At 36.2% G+C, this 27,991-nt stretch overlaps 1 protein-coding gene across 1 annotated transcript; it reads right to left on the bottom strand.

Annotated features, from left to right (window-relative positions):
* Window positions 1-283: 283 nt before the first annotated feature.
* Window positions 284-18,615, bottom strand: LOC115221797 (monocarboxylate transporter 9-like). Its single transcript, XM_029792025.2, has 9 exons — window positions 18,368-18,615; window positions 15,894-16,159; window positions 14,608-14,751; window positions 11,171-11,443; window positions 10,803-10,930; window positions 8,911-9,079; window positions 2,812-3,084; window positions 1,436-1,561; window positions 284-641 (listed from the first exon to the last, which is right to left on the bottom strand). The coding sequence occupies exons 2-9, from the start codon at window positions 16,141-16,143 to the stop codon at window positions 508-510; spliced, it is 1,497 nt and encodes a 498-aa protein (XP_029647885.1). The 5' UTR covers window positions 16,144-16,159; window positions 18,368-18,615; the 3' UTR covers window positions 284-507.
* Window positions 18,616-27,991: the final 9,376 nt, after the last annotated feature.

Raw genomic sequence — 27,991 nt, 5'->3', positions numbered from 1 at the left:
CTTATATAAACCGAGCAAAAAATGCATTAAAAATGCGGAAAATTGATGGTAAACTTTTTTTTAAATCGTAAACTCATCGTAGACGCGTGCTATTACCCAGAAGGGCTCGATATGAATCACGACTATAAGATACCCGGTTTTGATTAAACTGCACCACAAAATGTGGGAGTAGTTAGGAATCTAAATCGGAGTAGACAGACTCTCACACAACTAGAGTTTTATATATAGAGAAAAAATACAAAAAGATATTATTATATCACAAAAGATTTTACGTAACAGCTTATTATGGTATAAAATTGAAAATCTTTATTGAGACGTTAAATTTTGAATTGAGAGATATTTCACAAGTAATTTTAACATTTGTTATATCTTTATAGTGATTCAATCATTGAATTATATATCTCCTGCTTAGACCTTAAATTGTTTATCTTTTAAAAATCGACCATATTGATTAATAGAGAAATTAACAGTTTAAACAACAGAGAAAAAAAAATTAGAGAACAGCTTTTATTTCTTCGGACGTTTTTTGCAGCATATTTCGCGAAAGCTAATTAAAAGCATTAAAATTAATGAAGTGAACGCGCATGTTCCACCTACGTAAAAAACGACGACAAATGATTTTGTGACGTCAAAAATCAGTCCTGAAATTAAAAATGATTTCATTCATTAAATTGAAAATTATTTTATATTTCGTTTGCATAGATTGACGTTACCTCACCTCATTAAATCTTTCAGATATTAATTGTCAGAAGTTCATTTACTCTTTCATTCAACTGTTAATATCTTCTATGCTAACTGCAGAATATAAACAGAATAAATAATTTCTAATAACTCCTACCCCCTGGGGATGGAGTAAGTAGGTAACCTCAGGTTAATAATTATTTTTCTCAAGCAGAATATGGCTCAAACCATGAGGTCAACAATCAATCCAGTTTTCGAATCATTCGTATACATCGTTTCCGAAAAAAGCATCAGAAATGTCCACCGTTTTTCTCATTACTAAAATTGCAATTAGCTAATTTAGCTAATACAATGTTAACTATTCTGAATAGCCGTGGAGGCGCGTGGCTTAGTGGTTAGGGTGCCAGCATCATGATCGTGAGATTGTGGTTTCGATTCCTCGACCGCGCGACGCGTTGTGTTCTTGAGCAAAACACTTCATTTCACGTTGCTCCTGTCTACTCAGCTGGCAAAAATGAGTAACGCTGCGGTGGAGTGGAATCCCGTCCAGCTGGGGAACACATACGCCATAGAAACCGAAGGAATAAAAGACACAGTCGACCTCGGGAGAATCTGAACTCAAAAAGGGAAGACAGGCGAAATACTGCTAAGCATTTTGCCCGGCGTTCTAACGATTCTGCCAGCTCAATAATGTCTTCGGCCCCTCTACTCCCTACTTAATAAGTATGTATTTTAGTAATATTAATAAACTTACCAAAGGTAGGAGGGGCAGCGAAATATCCAATTCCACAGAACACACTTAGAATACTGAATGCTTTTGTGGACTCTTCTAAACCAGCTACATCTATTGTGAGGACCAGTCTGAGAGATACCCCTAACCCTGGAATAAATAGAAAAGAGAAAACCAGAATAATATATACATAATTTGACGATATATCGGCAGAGGTTATGTTTTTGGTCCATAGGAAATTCAAAACTCTGTATAATAACCATTTTTATTCAGAAGGAATTTTCGTTCCACTTTCTTTGTTTATTGCTAAAGATTTTTTATTCCCCTTTCATACTTTACATACACTCCTAATTTTCATGCGATTTAGGGGGGAAATATAATTTTGCATTCCAATTCCCCATTCTTTCGAGATATTTCTACAAACACAGTTAAAAAGCTTCCTATCGGGCGGCTTTTAAGCTTGATCCTGTGGAGGGCTCTTCATCGGGCTTTTGGCCCAGCAATGACACTCCATGCATTGATTACATATTAAATTTCTTTAATCTCGAACAATATTTTTCAAGCAATGAACAATTTTCATTAATACAGTATTGTAATTTGTCGACTTGGAACTTATTGCAAAGCTGCATCATAAACAATTTTGTCTTCTCATTCGGAGTTCAGTACAATTTTTTTCTCACAGCTTTCATTCTCTCTCTCTCTCTCTCTCTCTCTCTCTCTCTCTCTCTCTCTCTCTCTCTCTCTCTCTCCTCTCTCTCTCTCTCTCTCTTTCTCTCTCTCTTACTATTACTCCCACTGCCACCATCAACGCTACAACTTTTAGAACATCATCAACTCTCCCTAAATTTCTTTGTCTCTCTTTCTCTCCTCTTTCTCTCAGTCTCTTTTTCTTTCTCTCTCTCTCAATCTCTGTCTGCTTTCACCACAGCCTCTATGCCTACTATTACTCTCACCCCATCATGAGGAATAGTGGGAGTGTCATTGAATAGTGAGAGATGGAGTCTAGGTGTGACACACTGATACACAGAAACTAGTTTTCGCATTTATTATATCAGAAGAGAGAAAGAAAGAAAGAAAGAAAGAAAGAAAGAAAGAGAAAAAGAGAGAGTCCTTGGCCAGTTAAGAAAAACAGATCATTTGGTGATCATTTCAGAATTATGAAAATGCCAATGAAGTGTAAGCGGTGATAGAAGTTATCTGAAATTTTGCAAATTAGATTATTCCATTCCCGCTTCGTTACCCCAGAAGAATACGTTCACAAACACGCATATGTTTATATCCCCAATACTCTTTTAAGACTTATACAAGACCTGGGAGGATCTGATGATGCTTCTCAAACTGTTTGCATTTACATGAATGTAGTTAATATATAATCATAGAAACTGGTTTCGCAAACTTACCAATCGCAAAGCCAAAGACACTTGCTACCGAAGCCATAAGTATGAATTGGTTACAGAAAGGCATCATCGCAGAGCAAACTGTGACAAGGAACAGAGAGAACATGAAGACCTTCTTGCCACTAAAGTGAAACACATCGACAAATACTCCGAGTAACAGTTCACCAATAGTTGTAAAAAATCCCAGAAAGAGCATGAGCATGGCAGCTGTGCTTCGGTTCATTCCAAATGCCCAAACACATAGGGGTGGGACGAAGGTGTACAACGCCGAAGAACCTAAAATTAGAGTTCATATACATATATACATATATAAATACATACATACATATATATATATATTAATAATAATAGTAATAATAATAATAATATTAATAAGGATATTAAAATAATATAATAATGATAATAATAATAATAATAATAAATAATAATAATAATGATAATATAATAATAATGATAATAATAATGATATAATAATAATAATAATAATAATAATAATAATAAGATAAATAATAATAATAATAATGATAATAATTATAATAATAATAATAATGATGATGATAATAATATAATAATGATAATGATAATAATAATGATAATGATAATAATAATAATAATAATAATAAAATAAATAATGATATAATAATAATAATAATAATAATAATAATAATAATTAATAATAAATAATAATAAATAATGATAATAATAATAATAATAATAATAATAATAATAATAATATAATAATAATAATAATAATAATAAAACTTTCAAAATACAAAGACCTGGAAATGGAGGTAACAAGAATGTGGAATCTAAAAACAGAAAAAATTCCTATCATTGTAGGTGCATTAGGCATGTTAAAAAAATATTCAGACAAATACATAACAAAAACACCAGGACTTACAAACACATATAACATACAGAAAATTGCACTACTAGACACTGCACACATCCTACGCAGAACACTTTCCATACAATAACCATCAGAGCATCACAACAAATCACAGCACATACCCAAGGCACACAGAGCTGCGCTCGGTAATGAAGTGAAAGCACGCTATAAAAACTAAAACTACTGAATAATAATAATAATAATAATAATAATAATAATAATAATAATAATAATAATAATAATAATAATAATAATAATAATGCTTTCACGGTGCGCAATAGGCCTTCAAGTTCATTATTGTCTTTACCATAAAGTTTTAAGTCATCCATATAAAATAGATGGCTTATTTTTTTATTGGCAATTTTATACCCATACCCTGTTCTGTTTAATTCACTTGTAAGGGGTATTAGGGCTATGCAGAATATTAAAGGTGAAAGTGAGTCACCTTGAAAAATTCCACAGTTGATGTTTATATTTTCTGAGGCAAGTACTCCATTAGAGTGGTATAATTGGAGATTCGTATTCCACAACGACATATTGTGCTTCAGGAAGTTTGAAATCACAGGGGAAATTTTGAAGATGTCCAGCGATCTCAAGATCCATGGATGCGGTATACTGTCGAAGGCCTTTTTATAGTCAATCCATGCGGTGCTGAGATTTCTGCGCTTGTTGTTGTGACAGTTCTCAAGGATCATACGATTGATTAGCAGTTGATCTTTGCATCCGTAAGAGCCTCGGCGGCACCCTTTTTGTTCAATGGGGAAAATATCGTTCTTCTCCATGAATGCATTGTTTTCTCCGCCAGGATGGATGTTAGGATTTTATACGTGGTGGATAGACAGGTTATAGGCCGATAGTTTTTTGGAAGGTTGGTTCGTTATTCTTTGGGAGTAGGTAAGTAATGCCACTTGCTAACCATTCAGGTGTTTTCTTTGGGTCTCTCATAATTCCATTGAGCAGCTGAACTAGCTTACCGTGTGCGCATGGGAGCGATGCGAGCCAGAAATTCGGCACCCTATCTTTACCGGGGGATTTCCAATTATGGGCCTTCGTGAGTGCCTTTCTTAGGTCTGCTATTGTGATGTCTTCCCATGCTTGTTGTTGTAAATTTTGGTAGGATCCTTCAGTTTGTATAATCCAGTCTGCATTTATGTTGTACGTCTTCTTGTCACTCCAAATACTTTTCCAAAAGTTTTGAACTTCTTCCATGGGAGGGGGGGTCTTTAACAGTTACTTCTCCTTCCCTATTTCTCTGTAGAATTTTTGGCATTGGATGTGAACAGCTTATTTTGCTTGTAAAACTTGTTTCTCTTCTCAAATCTTCGTATTCTTTGGGCTTTTGCTTGGACTTTTTGTTTCAGCGTTTCTTTTATTGATATCAGTTCTTCTTGGTGAGGATCCAAATTTTCTCTTCATCTTTCTTCCTGTTCTGGATCTTACACCATTTCCACATATTAGTTCATTTAATATTGATATTTCCCCTCTCATAAATTCAATCTATTTTTCAATTTTACTTCTCCAGGTTTGATTTCTTCCCAGGTTTGGTTTTCTTTGTTTTTTCGGGGGCATACAGCTGGTTTCAATTGCCCTAGCAGAAGCGTAAATAATTTCATTTAACTCAGTAAAATCAGGTTTTAATTCTCGTATTATTTCATTTGTTACATAGTTGCCAATTTGGATTTGTTTTTTATTTTGGTTTGTATTTGAGAGTTTATGAAGTGGTTCTCTATCATTCATACTTGTATGTCTTACAACTTCAAGTGTATTCAGGATTTTCTGCCTCATTTCTGCCATAGACTCTCTGTGTTCTTCAGCAAATGCGAGATCTTCAGTTACTGTTTTTTCGTTTTCCTGGCTATCTTTAACAAGTACAATAGAATTTCTTGTATCTTCAGGCCTTTGCGTACTTTGGTCAGATGGCAGTCTTTCAATTAAGCCTCGTGGCGGGCTATACTGTTCATCTTATTCTTCATTTCCTTTGTGTCTTATATTTATGTCATTTTCCGTTGCGTGCTTGATCGCGCTTATTTCACTGTCTGTGAGTCTGTTATTTCTAAGGATATCCCTCCTCACATTTGCTAATTTGTTCTCGTCCAAATAGGGCCTACTGTCTTGATTCCGTGTTCTCCATATACTGTAAGAGTTTGCGGTGTGTCTCTCTTGAGATGGCCTACCTAATGCATAGTAATAAGCGTATATTACTTCTTTATACTCTTCTCGGGTCCATTTGTTCCGCTTACATTTTTCTTTCTGTGGTGGTTGTGGTGGTGAACTTGGAGGGCTCGAGTTGGGGGATTTCCCGTTCAAGGGACCATCCATGTCCGTATTCGGAGAAGAGTTTGTGCCAGTTGATGACTTTTCGATCCCAGGCTGGCTCTTCCCTGGGGGACGCGCTTCCAGATTAACCATAGGACAAGCGATTTGGTATACTGATTTAGTTTTCCTTTTAGTTTCCAAAAACATTTTGGTGCTACGATAATGTTATCATTTTTTAGTTTTGGTTGGCTCGTGGGGAGACGGCCATCATTGCCATTACAATTATAATCGTACCATTATAGCAGCCGTAGTCGGCTTATTATTGTTATTATCATCACCATTATTATCACTATCATCATTATCACCACCATTACCATCATCATTATCATCATCACCATCACCACCACCATCATCATCAATGATATTGTTTTATGTGTAGTCACAGCAGTATCTTATTATTGTTATTTTTGTTTTTTATCCTTATCACCATCACAGTAGTGTCTGTCTGTCTCGTTGGCTGGCTTGAGAAGTGTGCCAAGGCCACTTTCCAGAAAGGGAAAGTGAAAACCACAAATTCAGTCGTGTTAGATGTTGACACAGTCATAAGAGAGCTTGAGCAAGAACAAACATACAAATATTTAGGGATAAATGAAAGCTCTGGTATTCAGCATGCAAGCATGAAAGAGAAGATCAGGAAGGAATGTTATAGGAGAGTTCGTGCAGTCCTGAAATCTGAACTAAATGCACGTAACAAGGTGTTAGCTATAAATTCCTTAGCAGTTCCAGTTGTTACTTATAGCTACAATGTGTTGAACTGGAATATGAGTGAAGTAAAGAATATAGATAGGAAAATACGCAAGCTGCTGAGTTGTAATAGGATGCACCACCCAAAGGCAGACGTAGATCGCCTTTACCTTCCAGAGCCCAAGGAGGTCGCGGCCTGATTCAATTTGAACTAGCTTACAAAACACACCACAATTGGACTGGCCAAATATCTCGAAATATCGAATGACTGGATGCTAAAGCTCGTGGAAAATCACGAGAGACGAAAGACGCTTCATTCTATCATAAAGGAAAGCAAAAAATTTGCTATTGATCTCGTGCAGGATACCCAAACAGAACAACCGAAGGGAGTAAGTACGGCAATTATTGTTGCAAAGAAGGTGAAAATAATGGCAACGAAAAAAGCGCACGAGCAATTGGCTGATAGGTGGGAGGAGAAACCTCTGCACGGCAAATATGTGACCCGCAGCAAACAAGCTGATGTTGACCAGAAGCAAACCCATCAGTGGCTGCGGAGCTCAGGGCTAAAAGCAGAGAGCGAAGGTTTCATCCTGGCTGCTCAAGATCAAAGCCTATTAACTTGGAACTACCAGGCCAATGTGATGAAAAATGGAGCAGACCCAAAATGCCGATTCTGCAACGACATGATTGAAACAGTGGACCACCTAATCTCTGGATGTAAAGTCTTAGCTCCAGTGGAGTATAAATTAAGACATGACAGAGTTGGCCAATATCTACACTGGCTAATAAGTCGGCATTACAATATCAAAACTGCCGACAAGTGGTATAATCACCACCCTGAGGCTTTAACTGAAGGAGAAAATGTAACCATTCTGTGGGACTTTCCAGTACATACAGACCGAACCATCAAGGCCAATAAACCAGATATTGTTGTGAAAGACCAAAACAATAAAGTTTGCTTATTGATCGATATGAGCATCCCCTGTGATCATAATATCTCAGCGAAAGAGTTTGACAAGCTCAGAAAATATAAAGACCTACTCATTGAAATTGAGAAAATGTGGCATCTCAAGGCGGTTACAATACCAGTGATCGTAGGAGCACTAGGAATGATCAAGAAGGGAACCGAAATTATATGAGAATGATCCCTGGCTTACCATCCCTGCAAGAAGTGCAAAAGATTGTCTTAACTGGTACATCACACGTATTGAGAAGAGCATTGTCGATGTGAGAACTGTTGCTGCTCATGTATTTTAATTTAACTTAAAAAAAAAAAAATGAACGAACTATTGAGTTTGGTTTAATGGCCTACCAATGTATACTATGAGTTTCTTTGCCCTAGGAGTCGGGAAGACACTCGGCAAGAAATGGAAGCAAATTTGAAAGAAGAAAAAAAATGATAACAATAATAATAATAATAATAATAATAATAATAAAATAATAATAATAATATAATAATAATAATAATAATAATAATAATAATAATAATATGACAAGAGAATGAATGAGACCTCGATATTATGAAAATAGAAGAATTTATCTATCAATATAACATGTGACAATTAGTTGGTTGCCATAATAAGCTCAGAGTTTCGGATGTTGGGGCTGAAGTCTGCTCTGGCATCTCATCAGTTATTAAGACAAACCTTAAGGTTAGTCTTAATAACGGATGAGATGCCGGAGCAGACTTCAGCCCCGGCATCCGAAACTCTGAGTTTTATTATGGCAACCAACTAATTGTCATGCACACACACAGACACATACACACACACACACACACACACACACACACACACACACACATATATATATATATATATATATAATATATACATACATACATATATATATATATATATATATATATATATATATTATATATATATATGCATATATATCTATTTATATATATATATATATATATATATATATATATGAGAAAGAAATTGTGTGTGTATACATACATATATTTTATATATATATATGTTGTGTGTGTGTGTGTGTGTGTGTGTGTGTGTGCGTGGGTATGTGTATATATATATATATTATATATATATATATATATTATATATATACATATTAATGACCGTATTATTTCAGCTTTCATAATGCATAAGTTTTGAACTTAGAAAAAGCATAAAATCATTCAAGTAGTAGTAGTAGTAGTAGTAGTAGTAGTAGTAGTAGTAGTAGTAGTTAGTAGTAGTACTCACACACCCAAGCAACGTAGGCCATAGTGAGCAGCACAAAGTCGATATTTCTAAAATGTTTAGCTCCAATTGAAATTAAACAGCATTCCACAACTGAATTTTTACGTAGTTTCTCCGTGTTTATAATGGTTTCATCTTTGATGCCACTTTTTTCTGCCGGTAGAGGACTCCCCTAAAATTAACAAAATATACTTCAGATAAAAAAGCGGTGCTCCAGCATGGCCGCAGTCAAATGAGTAAAATAAGTAAACGAATAAAAGAATAAAAATATCATTTCATACATCAAGGGTTTTGTAAGGGTCTCCTCCCTATTTCCTGTATTGTTCGTTCATGTTTTTTCTTTTCATTTCATTATACGGACAAGCGTAATATCGAACACGGAGTTTCGTAACTTGAAACGTTTGAACGCGTATTATTCGTGGAGGGATATATTTTGTCCTGAGTCAATGGTGATAATTATACGAATATTCTGTTGTGTCTGGGGAGAGTCATTTTCTTTTTGTGCCTTATTATGTAACACATTCACCAGTAAAATTTCCACTTTTTTCTTATTTTTATTGTCCTAAAATTTTTGTTGCGTCTTGCAACCTTTTCAATAGTTTTGACTCAACACACGAACTCAGATAAAGAATCTTGCAAACCAAATCCAAAAACGAAATATACGAATATGAAATATCGTTAATTACGTTTTCCTAATTGCAATAATCTTACAGCTGATGTGCATATATTATAAGTTATCCGGTATGATCGTAACTCTGTCATAACGAAGTTAAATAATTGTTGAAATATCTTTTGTAAGTAATTGTGATAACTGCACAAATAGGAGAGATAAAGATCAGATAACTGTAAAACTGACAAAACTCTGATGAATTACAGATAAATAATGTGTTTGTTTATTCACAACACGTTCTTGAACGTCAGAACGTGAAATGCATTCGTTGCGGCATTTTGTGTTGGAGTACACTGCTTTCTCTACAGACCAGTTAAAAATAAACATACACAGCATTATTTCGATCCTAACTGCTTCGTGTGCTTATAACGAATTGAAATATTAATTAGTTGCTTCTCTCTTCGCAACAGAGAGAGAAATATTTCTATTTAAGGCTCACGTTTTTCTATTTTCTATTTATTTCTAGCCATATTTATATAACTTGAATATTTAGAAAATCCCAAGCAATCGACACAGACTAATGCAATGATTATACTTATTAATGTTGTAAATTTTAATTAAAATATAAAGGCTTATCAAAGGAATTCATTTAGGGCTTACTTTCTAGGTTGTTCTCCTCTAAAAGCCATCCGTATGTTGGTTTCCTGTGATTCTCCTACCTTACCACGCCTACCTCTGTGATCATTCATTAGCATCTCTTATATATATCTCTCGTCTAACATATTACATTAACACTTAATGACAACATTTCGCCGATGAGCACCAATAAGACCGAAACATATCAAGAGTTGTCACAGCTGAAAGTCAGACACATTTCTCAATGCAGTCAATATTAAATTATTTTAATTAATTTAATTAATTTTTCACTTCATTGTGTTATTTTAATTAATTATATTTCTTTACTCATTATACTAAGTGTGTGATTAATTACTTCATTAACCAGGTTTCATATCAAGAAACAGCTATGGCTATTCCCACCCCCACTTACGCCATTCTCGAAATATTTAATCGCTGTGTATCTGTACTGATATCAGAACCTTTATTGGTATTCATGTGGCTAACTACATGTTAAATGAGTTTGTCTACATCGATACGTGTGTGTGTGAGTGTGTGAGCATGTGAGCGTGTGTGTGTATGTGTGTGTGTGTGGTGTGTGTGTGTGTGTGTGTGTGTGTGTCTAAGTGATCAACAACCATGTAGTAAATATTCTCTCTGTCTCTCTCACCGTATTCTGTTTCTCGTCCGATAAATCAAATGCTTCGTTTATCATTCCTCTGTGCTTAATGTTTTCACTGTTGCTAGAATCCGGTGCTGAAGACGGAAGTTCCTTTGCCGTGGGGTGGTCGGTCCCATCTGTAATTAAAGGTTTATGTAAACTCTTCTGAAATATTATTAAATTTTTTTCACATCATCACACGCATACGTAAGCACGCCTAATGTATACATACTTACAACTACTTGCAGGGAAACAGGTTCAAAACCACGAAAATGACGTTTGTTTATATATATATATATATATAATATATATATTATATATATATATATATATATATATATATATATATACAAATGTGTATAACATGTGTAACTCACCTATACATGCCGTCTTCTGAGCATCTGTGTAGGTATAGGGCAAAGGTCGGCAAAGTGCTCCATAAACGGCCACATTCAGAAGCAACCCTCCTACTAGAAGCAAGGTGCCCGTAAGTCCATAAATTTCGATAAAAAACTCGAAAAACAAGTTTATCACCATTGTACCCATTCCTCCACCACAGTTGTTTATTCCTATTGCCAATGCCCGTTTCTTATCAAAGTAGAGTCCTGTGATAATCTGGCAGGTGAAAAAAGACATTCCAAGAGATACACCTGCAAAAGAATGGAATATTTCACGGGTTAGGTTTCAGTTTGGGGAGATATATTCCTCACATTTATTTTATAAATAGACTTCGCCAGTTACTATATCGAATGAAATATTAAAAAATATAACATTTAAGACCTTATAAAACTTATAAAAATTCTTAAGACTTGGAAAATATCAAAATGGTAATGGTAGGAACACGGGTTTAGGACAGTGTAGGGTTCTTTTTAAATATCGCTGGTTAGAAGTGAAACCGGTACGTTGCTCAGGTGTGTGGGATAGGATGGATACTAGTAAGTGACATTGGTGTGTGACATAGGAGTGGTACAAGTTAGTGATGTAGAAGCGATAATAACACTGATGAGTGATACTGGCGAGCAGCATGGATCTGACACAGCAGATCTCTCCCTCTCTCTATATACATATATATATATATATATATATACATACATACATACATACATACATACATATATATATATATATATATATATAATATATATATATATATATATATATATATAGATAGATAGATAGATAGATAGATAGATAGATAGATAGATAGATAGATAGATAATAGATAGATAGATAGATAGATAGATAGATAGATAATAGATAGATAGATATACATATACATACATATAAATTAGAAAAAAAACCACCTTTCATCAATTCAATAATGAAAAATTAAATTATACCATCTAGAAAATTACATATTATAGAAAGATTAAATATAAGATAAAACATATAATGATGATTAAGTAATGTGCAAATAATAAATAAAACGTATATATTTGGTATGTACGTTTTATTTATTTTTTATTTATTATTTTGCACACTATTTAATCATTGTTATATGTTTTATCTTATATTTAATCTTTCTATAATATGTAATTTTCTAGATGGTATAATTTAATTTCTCATTATTGAATTGATGAAAGGTGGTTTTCTTCTAATTTATATGTATATATATTATATTTTGTGAAATTTGATTTAGTATTTCTAAATTGAATTTTTCCCTGTAAGTTTGGAATAACATTCCCTCATATTATTATTATTATTATTATTATTATTATTATTATTATTATTATTCAGTAGTTTTATTTTTTATAGCGTGCTTTCACTTCACTACCGAGCGCAGCTCTGTGTGCCTTGGGTATGTGCTGTGATTTGTTGTGATGCTCTGATGGTTATTGTATGGAAAGTGTTTTGCATAGAATGTGTGCAGTGCCTAGTAGTGCAATTTTATGTATGTTATATGTATGTTTTCTGTATGTTATTATTATTATTATTATTACTTTTTTTTTCCTTCTTTCAAATTTTCTTCCATTTCTTGCCGAGTGTCTTCCCGACTCCTAGGGCAAAGAAACTCATAGTGTATATTGGTAGGCCATTAAACCAAACTCAATAGTTCGTTCATTTTTTTTTTTTTTTTTTTTAAAGTTAAATTAAAATTAAAATACATGAGCAGCAACAGTTCTCACATCGACAATGCTCTTCTCAATACGTGTGATGTACCAGTTAAGACAATCTTTTGCACTTCTTGCAGGGATGGTAAGCCAGGGATCATTCTCATATAATTTTCGGTTCCCTTCTTGATCATTCCTAGTGCTCCTACGATCACTGGTATTGTAACCGCCTTGAGATGCCACATTTTCTCAATTTCAATGAGTAGGTCTTTATATTTTCTGAGCTTGTCAAACTCTTTCGCTGAGATATTATGATCACAGGGGATGCTCATGTCGATCAATAAGCAAACTTTATTGTTTTGGTCTTTCACAACAATATCTGGTTTATTGGCCTTGATGGTTCGGTCTGTATGTACTGGAAAGTCCCACAGAATGGTTACATTTTCTCCTTCAGTTACAGCCTCAGGGTGGTGATTATACCACTTGTCGGCAGTTTTGATATTGTAATGCCGACTTATTAGCCAGTGGAGATATTGGCCAACTCTGTCATGTCTTAATTTATACTCCACTGGAGCTAAGACTTTACATCCAGAGATTAGGTGGTCCACTGTTTCAATCATGTCGTTGCAGAATCGGCATTTTGGGTCTGCTCCATTTTTCATCACATTGGCCTGGTAGTTCCGGGTTAATAGGCTTTGATCTTGAGCAGCCAGGATGAAACCTTCGCTCTCTGCTTTTAGCCCTGAGCTCCGCAGCCACTGATGGGTTTGCTTCTGGTCAACATCAGCTTGTTTGCTGCGGGTCACATATTTGCCGTGCAGAGGTTTCTCCTCCCACCTATCAGCCAATTGCTCGTGCGCTTTTTTCATTGCCATCATTTTCACCTTCTTTGCAACAATAGTTGCCGTACTTCCCTCGGTTTGTTCAGTTTTTATTATTATTATTATTATTATTATTATTATTATTATTATTATTATTATTATTATTATTATTATTATTGTTATTTATATACAACTTATGTCGCTGACAACGTTGAGCAAAAGTGCTTTCTACTCTAGGCACAAGGGCTGAAATTTTGGAGAAGTGGAGAAGTTGATTACATTGATTCCAGTGCTCAACTGGTATGTACTTCATAAACTGCGAAAGGATGAAAGGCAGAATCAACCCCGGCGGAATATGAATTCAAGACGTAAAGACAGACGAAATGCTGCTAAGAATTTTATCTCGGCGTGCTTAACGATTTTGCCAGCACACCGCCTAAACATCGACTAATAACGATAACTAGCGAGGGTCGCATAAGACAGAGGACGATAGATGGTATGTGTTCAGTTTTAAAAGTACTTAACTAACTATATTGGAGTATCTGTGTCGCAACTTTAAAAGCATTTTATCAGCTGAATTGTTATGGATCATATACGATTTGTTAGTTGTGAGATGAATTTTAAATAAAGATGTTAAACAGAATACGTGACTCATGACATCGAATATGACAGTTATCGTCGTATTCCAGTGTGTGTGTGGGTGGTTCATACATCTAATGAAAACACATACACTGGTTATTATTTTTTTTTTTGATACGATTAGTGGGTCGAACTAATTTCGTCTCAGTGTGTAACCCTACCAATGACCATGTGCCACTCACTCATTTCTTCCTTCTGTGTAACTTATGCATGTTTACTGTAGTTTTACAGATCTTGTGACCTTGAACGAAATTAAAATTGAACGACATTAAAATATTGCAAGAAAGCAAATCGGTATCATACCTGTTATAATGCCGTATGTTGCTATCATCATCTCAATAGAAGTGGAAAACGCACCCAATACGGCTCCTATGAAACCAAGAAGACCTGCTAGCATCAACACTGTTCGGTGGCTAACGCAAACCAACAACACACTGGCCACTGGAGCTGCAAACATAGAGGTCAATCGGTAGAGTGAAGTGGGTTAAGTTGTTTGTCGGAAGATTTGGAGGTTCGAATCTTATTGATGTATTTCGTTAAGTCATGAGTAGTTTGTCTTGAGCGAAAATATAAACAAGAAATAGCTTATGTATTTAGAAACTGAATACCCGGGTAGGTGCAAAATTAGTTGATTGGGTAAGTCGTTCGCCATGCACAACTTTGCCTAGAGTTCGATTTCAATGGGCGGTACTTTGAGCGAATACCTATTTCTTTATTACCCACAAGGGGCTAAACGCAGAGAGGACAAACAAGGACAGACAAATGTATTAAGTCGATTACATCGACCCCAGTGCGTAACTGGTACTTATTTAATCAACCCTGAAAGTATGAAAGGCAAAGTCGACCTCAGCGGAATTTGAACTCAGAACGTAGCAGCAGACGAAATACCTATTTCTTTACTGCCCACAAGGGGCTAAACACAGAGAGGACAAACAAGGATAGACAAACGGATTAAGTCGATTACATCGAACCCAGTGCGTAACTGGTACTTAATTTATCGACCCCGAAAGTATGAAAGGCAAAGTCGACCTCAGCGGAATTTGAACTCAGAACGTAGCAGCAGACGAAATACTTATTTCTTTACTGCCCACAAGGGGCTAAACACAGAGAGGACAAACAAGGATAGACAAACGGATTAAGTCGATTACATCGAACCCAGTGCGTAACTGGTACTTAATTTATCGACCCCGAAAGGATGAAAGGCACAGTCGACCTCGGTGGAATTTGAACTCGGTTCATAAAGACAGACGAAATACTGCTAAGCATTTCGCCCAGTGTGCTAACGCTTCTGCCAGCTCGCCGCCTTACTGTGAGCAAATATCTTCCACTGTAATTTCGGGTTGACCAGAATCACGTACTTTATGTGTTTCTGTGGCTGAGTAAATATATACACCGGATTGAAAACAAGTGCTATGGGCGGTGGTTCGACAAAAGGACACCGATATAATATGTCCCAGGTTCATATAAGTATGGCGGTTGACAGGATTGAGTAAATAGTAGAAGGCGATGACTGTGCAGTCGCAAATAAGGAAGAAAATAGAATTTCAATAATTAAAATTAAAATCTAAAAATGAAAAATTGTCATTTACCTGCAAGCATGCTAAGTCCGTCAAGCAGGGCTCCAACTAACGCCAACTTCCATACTGGATCATCAAAGGTTCCTCTGAGGCCAATAAGGAATATTCCCGAAGACGTTGCCAATCCACTTACTGTAAAATTCGTACAAGCTGCAGCGAAGCACACCACCCATCCCCAACCCCCGTCTGGTACCACTGGTCGTTTCTGGTAACATTTCACGTCTTTGACAACTTTGGCGCGTTTTTCGAAGTTGAACGGCATGTTTGGAACGAATTTACTGGAAATGTTTAAAAAGAAATTATAAATGTATTAATGCACGAATATTTACAAGGCATGGTGTTAACTAAAAAGAGACAATATGTTGTCCGAATCTACCTGGGTACCCAGGTCCGTATCTACCTGGGTACCCAGGTCATAAAAGGCACCGGAACAAATATACCACAAAACATTCTGTCCTCCACGTTAGTAATTAAAGCAAGGGTACAGGAAGATAAGACAAAAGTGGAGCTTGGGAAAGATTCGAACTCGAAGATCCGGGAGTAATAACACGAAGGAAGTTGGCCGACAGTCACCTGATTCAGCCAACTCTTCGACTTGAGTAGTTCTTGAGGACATTCTTTGAGAGCAAGAAATTGGAATATTAGAAATATCAAAAAGTTGGTCTGGAGGGTGGGGGTGGGTGCCAAATTGCGATCTTGGTTGTCGAAGAAATAGAATTCCGAAGAAGTTTTTGAAATGATAAAATAAAAAGTAGAGGTGGGCGTGGGGAGGGGTTCGACACGTCTGCCCCTTCCTCACCATACTCGCTAACTGCTGATACAGACGGTCAGTAATTTCTCCCAATCCTGCTGTTTATTTTATGCATACGTGTGTGAGTGTGCGTGTGTGTGTGAGAGAGAGAGAGAGACAGACAGAAAAGGATAGAGAGAGAAAAAGATGAGAGAGAGGGAGAAAGAAAGTAAAGGTTATTCACTTGATATCAGGTGTCACGTGGTTATCTGTATTAGATTTCTTATTGTACCCGTTTGTATGTTTATATATGTATGTATATGTATGCGCATGTACATGTATATATGCATATGTGTGTATATGCATACTACCCCATAAAACTTATTAACTGCTATATACATATATACATACATACACACACATATGCTTTCGGTGCGAATAATTGTTTATACGGCGATGTTTTTACAATCTTGTAAATGATAATAATGGTATTTTTATATAAACTTAAAGCTTATGGCGATCACCGTGCAAATGACTAAGGAAAATAGTCTAATAAAGGGGCATATAAGCCCTTGACAGAAAAATAAAGAAGGCTTTCCAATCGAACCCACACCCCTTTGTTAACGCAATTGTGTTACCTTTACATCAGCGAATCGGCCTCCCTTTCCCTGTCAAATTTAAGAACTATAATAGTTCGTGTTATATGCCCCTTTATTAGACTCTTTTCATTAGTCATTGCATGGTGTCTGTGCTCCTGTCTGGTGCACAGGGTCCTGTAATCCCTACCCCATATATATATATATATATATATATATATATATATAATATATATATATATATATATATATATATATATATATATATATATATATACATACATATATATATACATATCATGGTACTCCGTCGGTTACGACGACGAAGGTTGCAGTTGATCCGATCAACGGAACGGCTTACTCTTGAAATTAACGTGCAAGTGGCTGAGCACTCCACAGACACAGGCATACGCATAAACTTAATGGCTGAGGCAGTCGAAAAGCTTTAGCTGAATTTAATGATGAAGGAATGAGGGTAGACTTTAGGACCACTCAGGATGGTACAAGTCAAAAAAAAACAAATAATTACGATGTGGTATTAGAGAGGAATCCAAGAGTTATGATTTGGATGCGGCACACCCACTTAGAATGTGAAGTGTTAAGAGGCCGAAACACTTGCGTGAGGACCAACTGTTATTCAGCTATCGCTAGAATTTTTATCCTCTATCTACAGGAAAATGTTAAATAAATGGTAACTTTATATTAAGGAAAATCTGACAAGTTTTTAAAATATGTTATTTTGACAAGCGCTGGGGATAATAAAAAATAGCCTATTTGAGGGCGCGTAAGAAACACTTTTTCCGGAAAAGGTGTCTCTAAAAAATCACCCTGGGTCCTAAATTTGAATGTGGACCTACATCACTTACTTTAATGCTTTCAAAAGCCGTTTCCTCGAATATGCGCTGCTGAAACTGGGCTGTGTCTAATATGCCGATGTGTCTTTTATGCCATCAAGTATGGTGGTTTTGTTGTGGATTTTGCAACTATTAGGATTAATGGATAAATTATCGCGAGAGTTTTATAGATAGAAATATGCAATTGTTTGATTTGAGATTTAGATAATCTGGCTTTTTAAAACGAAAATTGTTGCGTAATCATTATGAGTTGGATAAGCGTTAAAGTAACTAAGAAAAATATTATAGAATGTATGTTTATATTACCTTACAATTTAGAAGAAGAGCAGAAGTTATGTTGAGAGGTTCATGACACTTGCACTGATAATATATCAGGTAACTTTTAATTAATTCTTTTTTAGAAATATTCATCAGCTGTGTTCTCGTTGTTTCTCGAAGAATCCGAACGATCTGTCTACCATAAACTGTTATTTCAATATTATTGTTCTTCTTATCATTTAGCTATATCAGGTGGCGTTATTAGGTTAGACATGGACTAGACCAATCTCCTGGCAGAAGATATCTAAGGTTTCTAAGTTATAGTGTTTTATTTAATCATGGGTTTATGAATGTTAGCATATGCATAATTATTCTGGCACACGTAGGCCGGCGTTGCAGAGAACTCCTTCAGAAATCACGTGGTTTGATCTCATTGGCCTTTGTCTTCCTCCATACCTCACTGTCACCCAAATCTTTACAACTGTCTGTGTGTATTTGCTTTTATGTGTGTTTTGTGTATTTCGGTCGGTTTTGTGGGAGAGGGAGAACAGTTAAAAACATTGTTAATAAAATAAAATGTAAATGAATAATGGCGTCGAAAATATACATTTGTCTTTAATGTCACCAATTTCATATAAAGAAATATACAGTGACGGCGACATAACGGATATACATACATACATACATACATACATACATACATACATACATACATACATACATACATACATACATACATACATATATATATATATATGTGTGTGTGTGTATGTATATATGCATGTTTGTATATATATATATATATATAATATATATACACATACATACATACATATATATATATATATAATATATATATATATATATATAATATATATATATTGATTGATGATGTTGATTGATTGATTCTAGTTTCAGCTTATGAGCTGTGGCCATGCTGGGGCACCGCCATTTGGTGTTGCTACTTGGTTTCACTTCACGAAAGCTTTCTAGCAACTGCCATTTAGTGCATGAGAGAGTTCGATGCAGCTGCCCTCATCTGCCCCTCCTGCCGTGAAGTTGGTTCATCTGGGACACCTGACAGGAAGAGATCCAGCTTCATTTTAAGACATCATCTGCTCCACCCCATGCAGGTCTCTCAGGTTCTTCGGGAGGATATTGAAGAGCTGTGGCCTCGGAAGCCCAGGCTATCACAGAATCTTGTCCTACATCTTGATGGCAAGTTTGGAGTCCTAGGCACCACGCAGTGGCGCCCAGTTCTGGCAGTTGCGTAACTCTCGATGCCAAAGTTCAGGACACTCCCTCCAGGATCTTCCAGATGTATATTATGGCATATCTTTCCCGCCTACGCTCCAGGGATATAGTTTTAATCTCTTGAGTCTTTCCCAGTAGCTTACATTCTGCATAGAGGCTATCTTCTTCGTGTAGCTACGTTGGATCGCCTCGAGCTCTGTGATCAACTTGACACTGGATGGTGACCATAACTGAGAGCAGTAGTCAAAGTGGCTTAGGACAAGTGTCCTCCAGAGGACCATCATGGTTTCTTGTTCTCTTGTTCTAAAGGTTCTGAGATCCATCCGGCCAGTCGTCTACATTTCATTGCCAATTTAGCAACATGTACACGAAAGGTCGCGTCATCACTCATGTAAATACCTAGGTCACGCACTGATTGTGCCTCTGGGATTGCTATTCCTCCGGGTCCAGTGTATTCATTGGGTATTGCATTTAGTTTTGCATGCTGATAGTATAGAGCTTGAAACTTTTCAGCATTGAACTGCATGCTATTCTTTTCGGCCCAATTGTATATTTTGTCTAGCTCACATTGCAGGTGTCCTCAGGGTTCTGTATTGCCTGTGAAACTTTTGTATCATCTGCATAACTTGTGATCGTGGCTCTCTGCGTGGCTGAGGGCATGTCTGAGAGGGCCATTATGAACAGTAGTGGTCCCAGAACAGTGCCCTGCGGAACACCGCTCACTATTTGCGTGTTAATGGAAGTGGCCCCATTGGCCACTACCACCTGACTTCTATCTTTCAGAAAGTCATGAAGCCATTCTCCCAGTTTTCCAACTATGTTGAGATCACGCAGTTTGTGACATATCATTCCATGATCGACTTTATCAAAGGCCTTTGCAAAGTCGAGATATATCACTTCCACATTTGAGTGGTTGAGCAGCCGTTTCAGCACCCAGTCATAGTGTTGTAGGAGCTGAGTTAAACAGCTTCTCCCTGGTCGGAAATCATGTTGGGTGTCGGGCAGCAATTCATTCTTCAAGGAAGGTGATCAGCTCCTTCTGACTATTCGTTCCATGACCTTGCTGATGTGTGAGGTCAGAGAGATAGGTCTATAGTTCTTGGCTTCCGCTCTGCTACCTCCTTTATGAATGGGGCATATTTTACCTTCCTTCAGTTTTCTTGGAGTTTGCCAGCTGCAAGGAAGCTCTGAAAGAGGAACTGCAGTGGTCTTGCTAGGACTCTCTTACATGCTTTTAGGAGGATTGCCGGGAATCCATCGGGGCCAGTAGCTGAGTCTGTTTTCATTTTATCTATAGCCTTGATTACATCGTCTTCCTTTATATCGATGTAATCTATCGTCGCCGCCTCTGATTTTATATCTGCAGTGGTAAAAAGGTCAGTTGGATTGGTGATTTGGAGATGCCCAAGGGGTGGAGTGAAAACTCTTGAATTGCTCATTCAGTATTTCACTTACCCTCATTGGTTTTCCTGTAAGTGTGCCATCCTTTTCGAGGAGTGGCCCTATTCTACAGTGCACCGTAGCTGTTTCTTTGGCATACTTGTAGAAAGCTCTGGGGTTAGATTTTATGTTTCTATAGCCCAGGCTTCTTTGTCTGCTCTTTCCTTTTCATCATGGAGAGTTGCAGACATTTTTCGATTTCCAACAGTTTTATTTTCAGGCGGGACTTTTCACTGCTTTCAATCTGTTTGTTTAGGCGATTTGAAAGTTTTGTACGCCGTCTCATTAAAATTTTCCTCTCTCTGGGGATTTTGTTCTTGTGTACAGTGGCCTTTCTCTCTGGGACACATTTGTAGCATATGGCTTGCATTACAGACATGAATTGTTGAAGTTTCACGTCGATGTCCGGCGAGGAGAGACATTTAGGCCAGTTTTGTTTGAGGATCTCTTCTCAATTTGTTTCCAGTTTGCCTTATGGTAGTTCAAGCTGGAAAGATTCTGAGGGTTTCTTGTAGGCTGCATGTCCGTGCTCTCTTTTGGCCCGTACATGGTCAGCTCTATCATGTTGTGATCCGAGAGTAGTGTCGGTGTCACTTTCACATTATGGATGAGATCCATGTCATTTGTGAAGCAGAGATCCAGTGTGTTACCTGCCCTGGTTGGTTGGAGTATTACCTGCTCCATGTACAGGATGTTGATGAGGTTCAGGAGGGACCTCGCCTGTCCTCGTTCACATCTTGTCATTCCTGAGAGAGAAAGGCCCTCGGGCCATCTGACATTGGGCAGATTGAAGTCTCCCATAAGAAGTACACTTATGTGTTGTTCTAATGTGGTTAGAACTTCTATTTTTATAAGGCAGTCTTCAAACTTGCCCACATGGCTTGGGGCATCTGGAGGGCGATATGTAGCACACACAACTACATCAAGTTGCCTAATATGTACAATTAGTGTGTCACACACCGAGTTTGAGTATGACAAGAGGACCTGGGGTGTGAGGTCCTCACGGATGTACATAGCAACACCTCCATGACTCCTTTCTTTCCTGTCGGTCCGTAGTACAGCATACTGTGGTATGTGTAACTCCGCATCTGCTATATCCGGTTTCAGGTGCGTTTCCGTTAGTGCTATGCATAAGGCTTGATTGCATGCAACAAAGTCTCTCAAGAACGGGACTTTTGTCCTGTTACTGAGTGTTTGCAGTCCTCTGATGTTCAGTAGGAGCATCGAGGTGAGGTGTACGTTGTTGCCGGTGGTGTCCATCCTGGGTCTGTTTGCTGTGGTGGTCTGGTATATAGTGGGTAGTCCCACCTGCGGGCTTGGGTTTGATGAAGCCAGGTCAGCTGCTGTACAATCTTTTGTGCCATGCACAAAAAAGATTGTTGCTCAGCAGCTGCCCTTTCGACAACATCATGTTGGTGGTTTGTGACACGCACAACATCTGCGTACCTCCGCTTTGGGGCAATATATATATTGAATTTTCTGCTGCTTTAAATAAAGCATATTACTCTACCACTGGTATTTGAGTACTCTTTTTCCACCTTGTTTCACATTTATGTGTTTACTCCGGTATATATATATATATAATATATATATATAATATATATATTTATTTATATATATATATATATATATATATATATATATATATATATATAATATATATATATATATATATTATATATATATATATATATATATATATATATATATATATTATAATATATATATATATATATATATTATACTTTATTTAAAGTAGCAGAAAATTCAACAAAACCTGTTACTCTGAGTATCCCGTTGCCGTTCGTCGGACAGTTTTTGGTAGAATGTGTTTACTCCGGTATATATATATATATATATAGTAATATATATATATATATATATATATATATATATATAATATATATAATATATATATTATATATATATATATATATATATATATATATATATTATATATATATATATATATAATATATATATATATTCGATTAGAGGTTATGTAGGCCTCATGAAGGAATGGTGTCATCCAAGGAGATACTGGTTCAATACCTAATATTTTGTGGGAAATTGATTTCCTTAAAATAATAGGTGTGTATATAAAAACCTGTAGTTTATATTGGTATAAAGGAAGAAGAAAATGGCGATTGTGAAGTTAAGAGTTTATTATCAGCAACAAATCGATCGCTATCCCTTACAGCTGTTTCAATTTATACACAGTAAAATTAATTAAATATTAAATTCATATTTCTGAGAATAATCTCATCAGAGGGAAAAAATATACCCTTAGATGTTTTGTGTGCTTGTTTATGGATTCATTATAGCAGGCTGCTATCGGCTCTCCTCTAAACCTATCTGTTTCTGGAGTCCGCAATGACCTGCCAACACTCAGAATGTTCTCAGACCTCTCTGACGGAAGCGTTCAAGAACCCTCAATTGTTGCCTGTAATATGTCAATGTATCACATTAGTAAAGGAGCGAGTCAGTAAACCTACACGCTGCACAGCAACTGTAGTTCTTGTGATGTTATTCTGGGATCAAACACGAGACTCAAGAGTCCTGAAGGAATCAATAGTCTTATGAAGTCAGCATCCAAGGAGGAAGAAAGGCCGAGTGTGCTGCCCAAGTATACAAACTTGCCAGCCATTTTTAGTACTGTTCCTCCAGGATTAATGGTTTCACATATGGAGCAGTTTCAGGTGGATGACTATTAAAAAACATTAAAATCATTTATGCATTCTTATTCAGATTTTGCTCTTGCAAATATAATCACAAATCAAATATCACATTCTATAGTGGCTGCAAATTTTGATACAAGGGACCAAGTTCGGGGTTGGCGGGGAGGGGGGTATTCGATTCCACACCCACACTCACACCCCAGTGCTCAACGGCGGAATTTGAACTAAGAACGAAATTCCTGTAAGCAATACAAACTTGCTGAAAAATTATCTCAATTCAAATTTCCCAAAAAAATTTGTGTTAATTTTGTCTACCAATTAATTTTGTGTTAATTTATCTACCAATTATCAGCCTAATTAAGATAAATATATTTTCCTTAATTCTTCGTTATTTTCAAAATTAATAGAATTGAAGAAATGTTTCAATAGAAATATGGTAACATTACAATTAAAGTGATTTGAATTAAAACCTTCTTCTGCAAAATCTCATGTTAATTTCTATTCCAAACAACAACTTAACAATGGCAAAGACATTTTACGAAATTCTTCAACATTCTCAAAATTAATTTAAACAAAGCCAGTATTTTTCAATAGAAAAATTGTTGCAAAAGTGTTAAAGACTAACATAATGTCTAACGCAATCGACACAGACCACAGCAGTTGGCGCAATCACGGTTACTGTATAGTTGCTATGAAGTGTCCTATGCAGAGAAAACGGGCGCTGAGTGGTTGTTGGTAAGGAAGTGAAGTGGTCATCGAACGCATACTTAAAAGTGAAGCATGGTCCAAAATATGATAAAGACATGGTGGTTGTGTGTCACCGGATTCCAACACAAATGAATAAAGATATGGTGTACCCATAAACATACGTGCATGCGTGCGTGCGTGTGTCTGTGTGTGTGTGTGTGTGTGTGTGTGTGTGTGTGTGTGTGTGTGTGTGTGTGTGTGTGTGTGTGTGTGTGAGTGAGTATGCGTGTGCGTGTGTATGTATACATAGCTTCGTCATTTATCAAAATAATCTCTGTTCTAATGGGATCTGTGGTTTTTCCACCGAACGAAAACGATTAAGAGAATCTATTTAACCTTTGCTAAGTTATTGCAATTCCAGTCACAACAATATCTTGTATGATTTTGAAATTTTCCTCTGCTAAGAACTTTATATTTATTTATTTCTCTCTACCTCGTCGACAAATGTTTTAACTATATAATCTCCCTCTTCAAGTCTTTAAAATCTCTCTCTTTCTCTTCACCTCTCACTTCCACTAAGCACATGAGTGACAGCATAATGCATCGACTGGCTATCTGCTCTCTTGCTCACTGTTACCTTCCCTCTTCTTCTCTCTCTCACTCCACCATCTCCTCTCTAACAAACTAAAATGTAAAGTGTGAACGATCGGGTAGAAGAATATTATTATAGATTTAGTTCAATAAAAAATAATTTTCTCTGTCAACACACAACCTCCATCACGAAAGCTGCACGAAATTTTGACAGTGAACAAGTCGGGGTTTCAAAGCGACGAAAATATTTTGACACAAATTAAATTTAAATGTTGAAGTGAATCTAACAGTTTTTTTGGTTTTTTTTGTGTTGTGTGTGTGTTTAAACGGCTTATAAACATCTTCCACGCAGATATTGTTTTTGTTTCAGCGCACGATCTCAGGTCAAGTCACTTGCTATGCAAGTACATCTCTGTAATATTTTATGTTTACTAAATTATCTAACCTATTTTATACACCAAACCTATCTTTGTATAAACGTCAGTATTATTTTTACCGTGTCTGAGTTAACTAATTCTTTCCACTCGTGTCAAGAATTTAAACAAATTTTGGTTTCATCCGTAACTAATTTTAATTTCGTGATAAACTGATAAGAAATACTTTATTTTTTGTGTTAAATCTTGTTTACCAAATTTTGTTTCTGATTTAGGTGCATGGCCAACAAATGTCGAAGGAGGGTTAGGCGTTACTAACGATACCATGATTTGAGAGCAAGTTATTTTATCGACCCCAAAAGGATAAAAGATACAAATTTGAAATCTGCGCGATTTTGACTCAGATCGTAAAGGATCCGAAGAAATACCACACGGTATTTTTACTACATTCTAACGATTCTGCCAACTCGCTGCCTTTGTTTACAAAGTATTGGTTTCAAATTTTGGCACAAGGCCAGCAATTTCAGTGGGCGGAGTCAAGTCGATAGCATCTACTCCGCAACTCAGCTGGTACTTATTTGACTTCTTTGCTACACACAGCCACACACCCACACGCACACGCACTACAATTATTCATATATATAACGGGAGGTTTTACGAAAATAAACAAAAGATGAAGGCAGGTGGAATACAAACAAACAATTGTATTAGTATGGCGCTCAGGAATATAAATAAAACAAGTCTTTTACGTTTCGAGCCTACGCTCTTCAACAGAAAGATACACAGAAAAGAAACAAGGAGAGAAACAAGGAGAGAAAAAATGCGTGTAGGAGCTAACGATCTATCATATATATATATTTACATCGGTCATCGCACACATTGGTTGAGATGGACAAACTCTATGGCCGTAGATCAGTAAAACTTATTGAGGATGACTAAGTGATATTTTTACAAAGTTTGAAATCGCTGCGATACGGGTATGTCCGGATTTTCGTCATTTTTTCTAGTTTTAGTCATTTTTCATCATTTTATTGGGTTTTAGGATTACTTTGCCCATTCCCCCGATTTCATCTTTGTTCATTTGTAAAAGTTTGTGGTCTTAAATCATTTTTGACTGCTATTTTAACATGCTGGTGCCATCTATAGAACCCTTCATTATTAATTAATTTATTTATTAACTTTACGGTTTTTTATGCATGTTGATATTGTTGTAAACAATATCCTTATATAATAATAATAATAATAATAATAATAATAATAATAATAATAATAATAATAATAATAATAATAATAATAATAATAATAATAATAATAATAATAATAATAATAATAATAATAATAATAAAATGTAACATCAAAAGAATAAGACCTCGATATTAGAGAAAGAGAGGATTATTCGAAACTCCGAGTACTATAATGACAACCTTTTACTGTTTGTTCTAAATTATAACACACACACACACACACACACACACACGCACACACACACACACACACACACACACACACTTCTACACCGGAATGAGTATTTCTTGGAGAACAAAACACATGTTGTGATCGGTGGAATCCACTCAATCCCAGCAAAATTCACCAATTTTGTCCTTCAGGGACTGTCCTCTCTATAATCTGTATAAACGACATTTCCAGCAACGCGAAAATATTCGCTGATGACTCTAAGCTCCAGAAAATTATCAATGAAGAAGTTCGAACTCAACTCCAGTCTGATCTACATGCTGCGAGTCAATGGGCAGACAAAAACAAAATGCAGCTAAACGAGGGAAAATATCAGCAGATGCATTTTGAGCTGATGCATTCTTCGGTGAAATTTGAACTCAGAACGTAAAGACAGAGGAAAACTCCACTAAGCATTCTTCCAGCGTGCCAAGGATTTTCCAAGCTCACCGCTTTACATTCATTGAAACTATTACAACCATATCAAGAGCCAATGTGCCATTGTGCCAGTGTGCTGCTAGACTAATGTGCCGCTGTGCTTTTCTTTTCATTTAACGATGTATGGAGATTTGGTTTTGACTGAAAAGGCATAAAAATAAAAATGAAATCTTTACTAGCGACACCTGAATCTCTTATATACGCTTCATAAAACACCCCCATCTTCTCAGCGACACGTACAGAAGATCGAATATATTTAGAGATTAATAGAGATCAAGCAAATATACCACAATGAAAACTTGCTAATATATTCAATCAACAACATCACGCTCCTGTATACAAGATAATACATTTTGTGCAATCTACTTATTGGTGTTTCGTACTCTCTTAATAAACTAATTAATCGTATAAATATTTCACTAACATTATTTGCTTTAGTTTGGACGTTTCAAAAGCGAACGATATTCGATTTTTTTCTTTTTGTTTTGTTTTTTGTTCTAGCAGCTACAACCCAACTGTATATTTTTCGTGCCTATGGGTCTCATTTTCACTGTTTCAATCAGTTACAACAATATGAAACGGCTGGCTGTTGACACCACTAAAACAGAGATGCTGTCAGGATATAGAAACCAGGAATATCCCAAGATAGACAGCTGATGAAGGTTAGCTTTCGTTTTTTCCATCTCAGTTTTTGTATAGTTTCGAACACACACACACACATACATATATTCATCCCCTCTGTGCTTATATATACGCAG

This window comes from Octopus sinensis, linkage group LG18 (assembly GCF_006345805.1).
Source record: "Octopus sinensis linkage group LG18, ASM634580v1, whole genome shotgun sequence".
Taxonomy (NCBI): Eukaryota; Metazoa; Mollusca; class Cephalopoda; order Octopoda; family Octopodidae; genus Octopus; species Octopus sinensis.
The sequence above is the reverse complement of the archived record's forward strand: the minus strand, read 5'-3'. Positions and strand labels throughout refer to the sequence as shown.

Excerpts from the sequence above, each read along its gene's own strand:
- LOC115221797 (XM_029792025.2), bottom strand. The coding sequence starts at position 16,143 with ATGCCGTTCAACTTCGAAAAACGCGCCAAAGTTGTCAAAGACGTGAAA. Across the intron at positions 11,444-14,607 it reads AACATACGGCATTATAACAG|GTGTATCTCTTGGAATGTCT; the intron begins GTATGATACCGA and ends ATTCTTTTGCAG. Across the intron at positions 10,931-11,170 it reads TCAGAAGACGGCATGTATAG|ATGGGACCGACCACCCCACG; the intron begins GTGAGTTACACA and ends CTTTAATTACAG.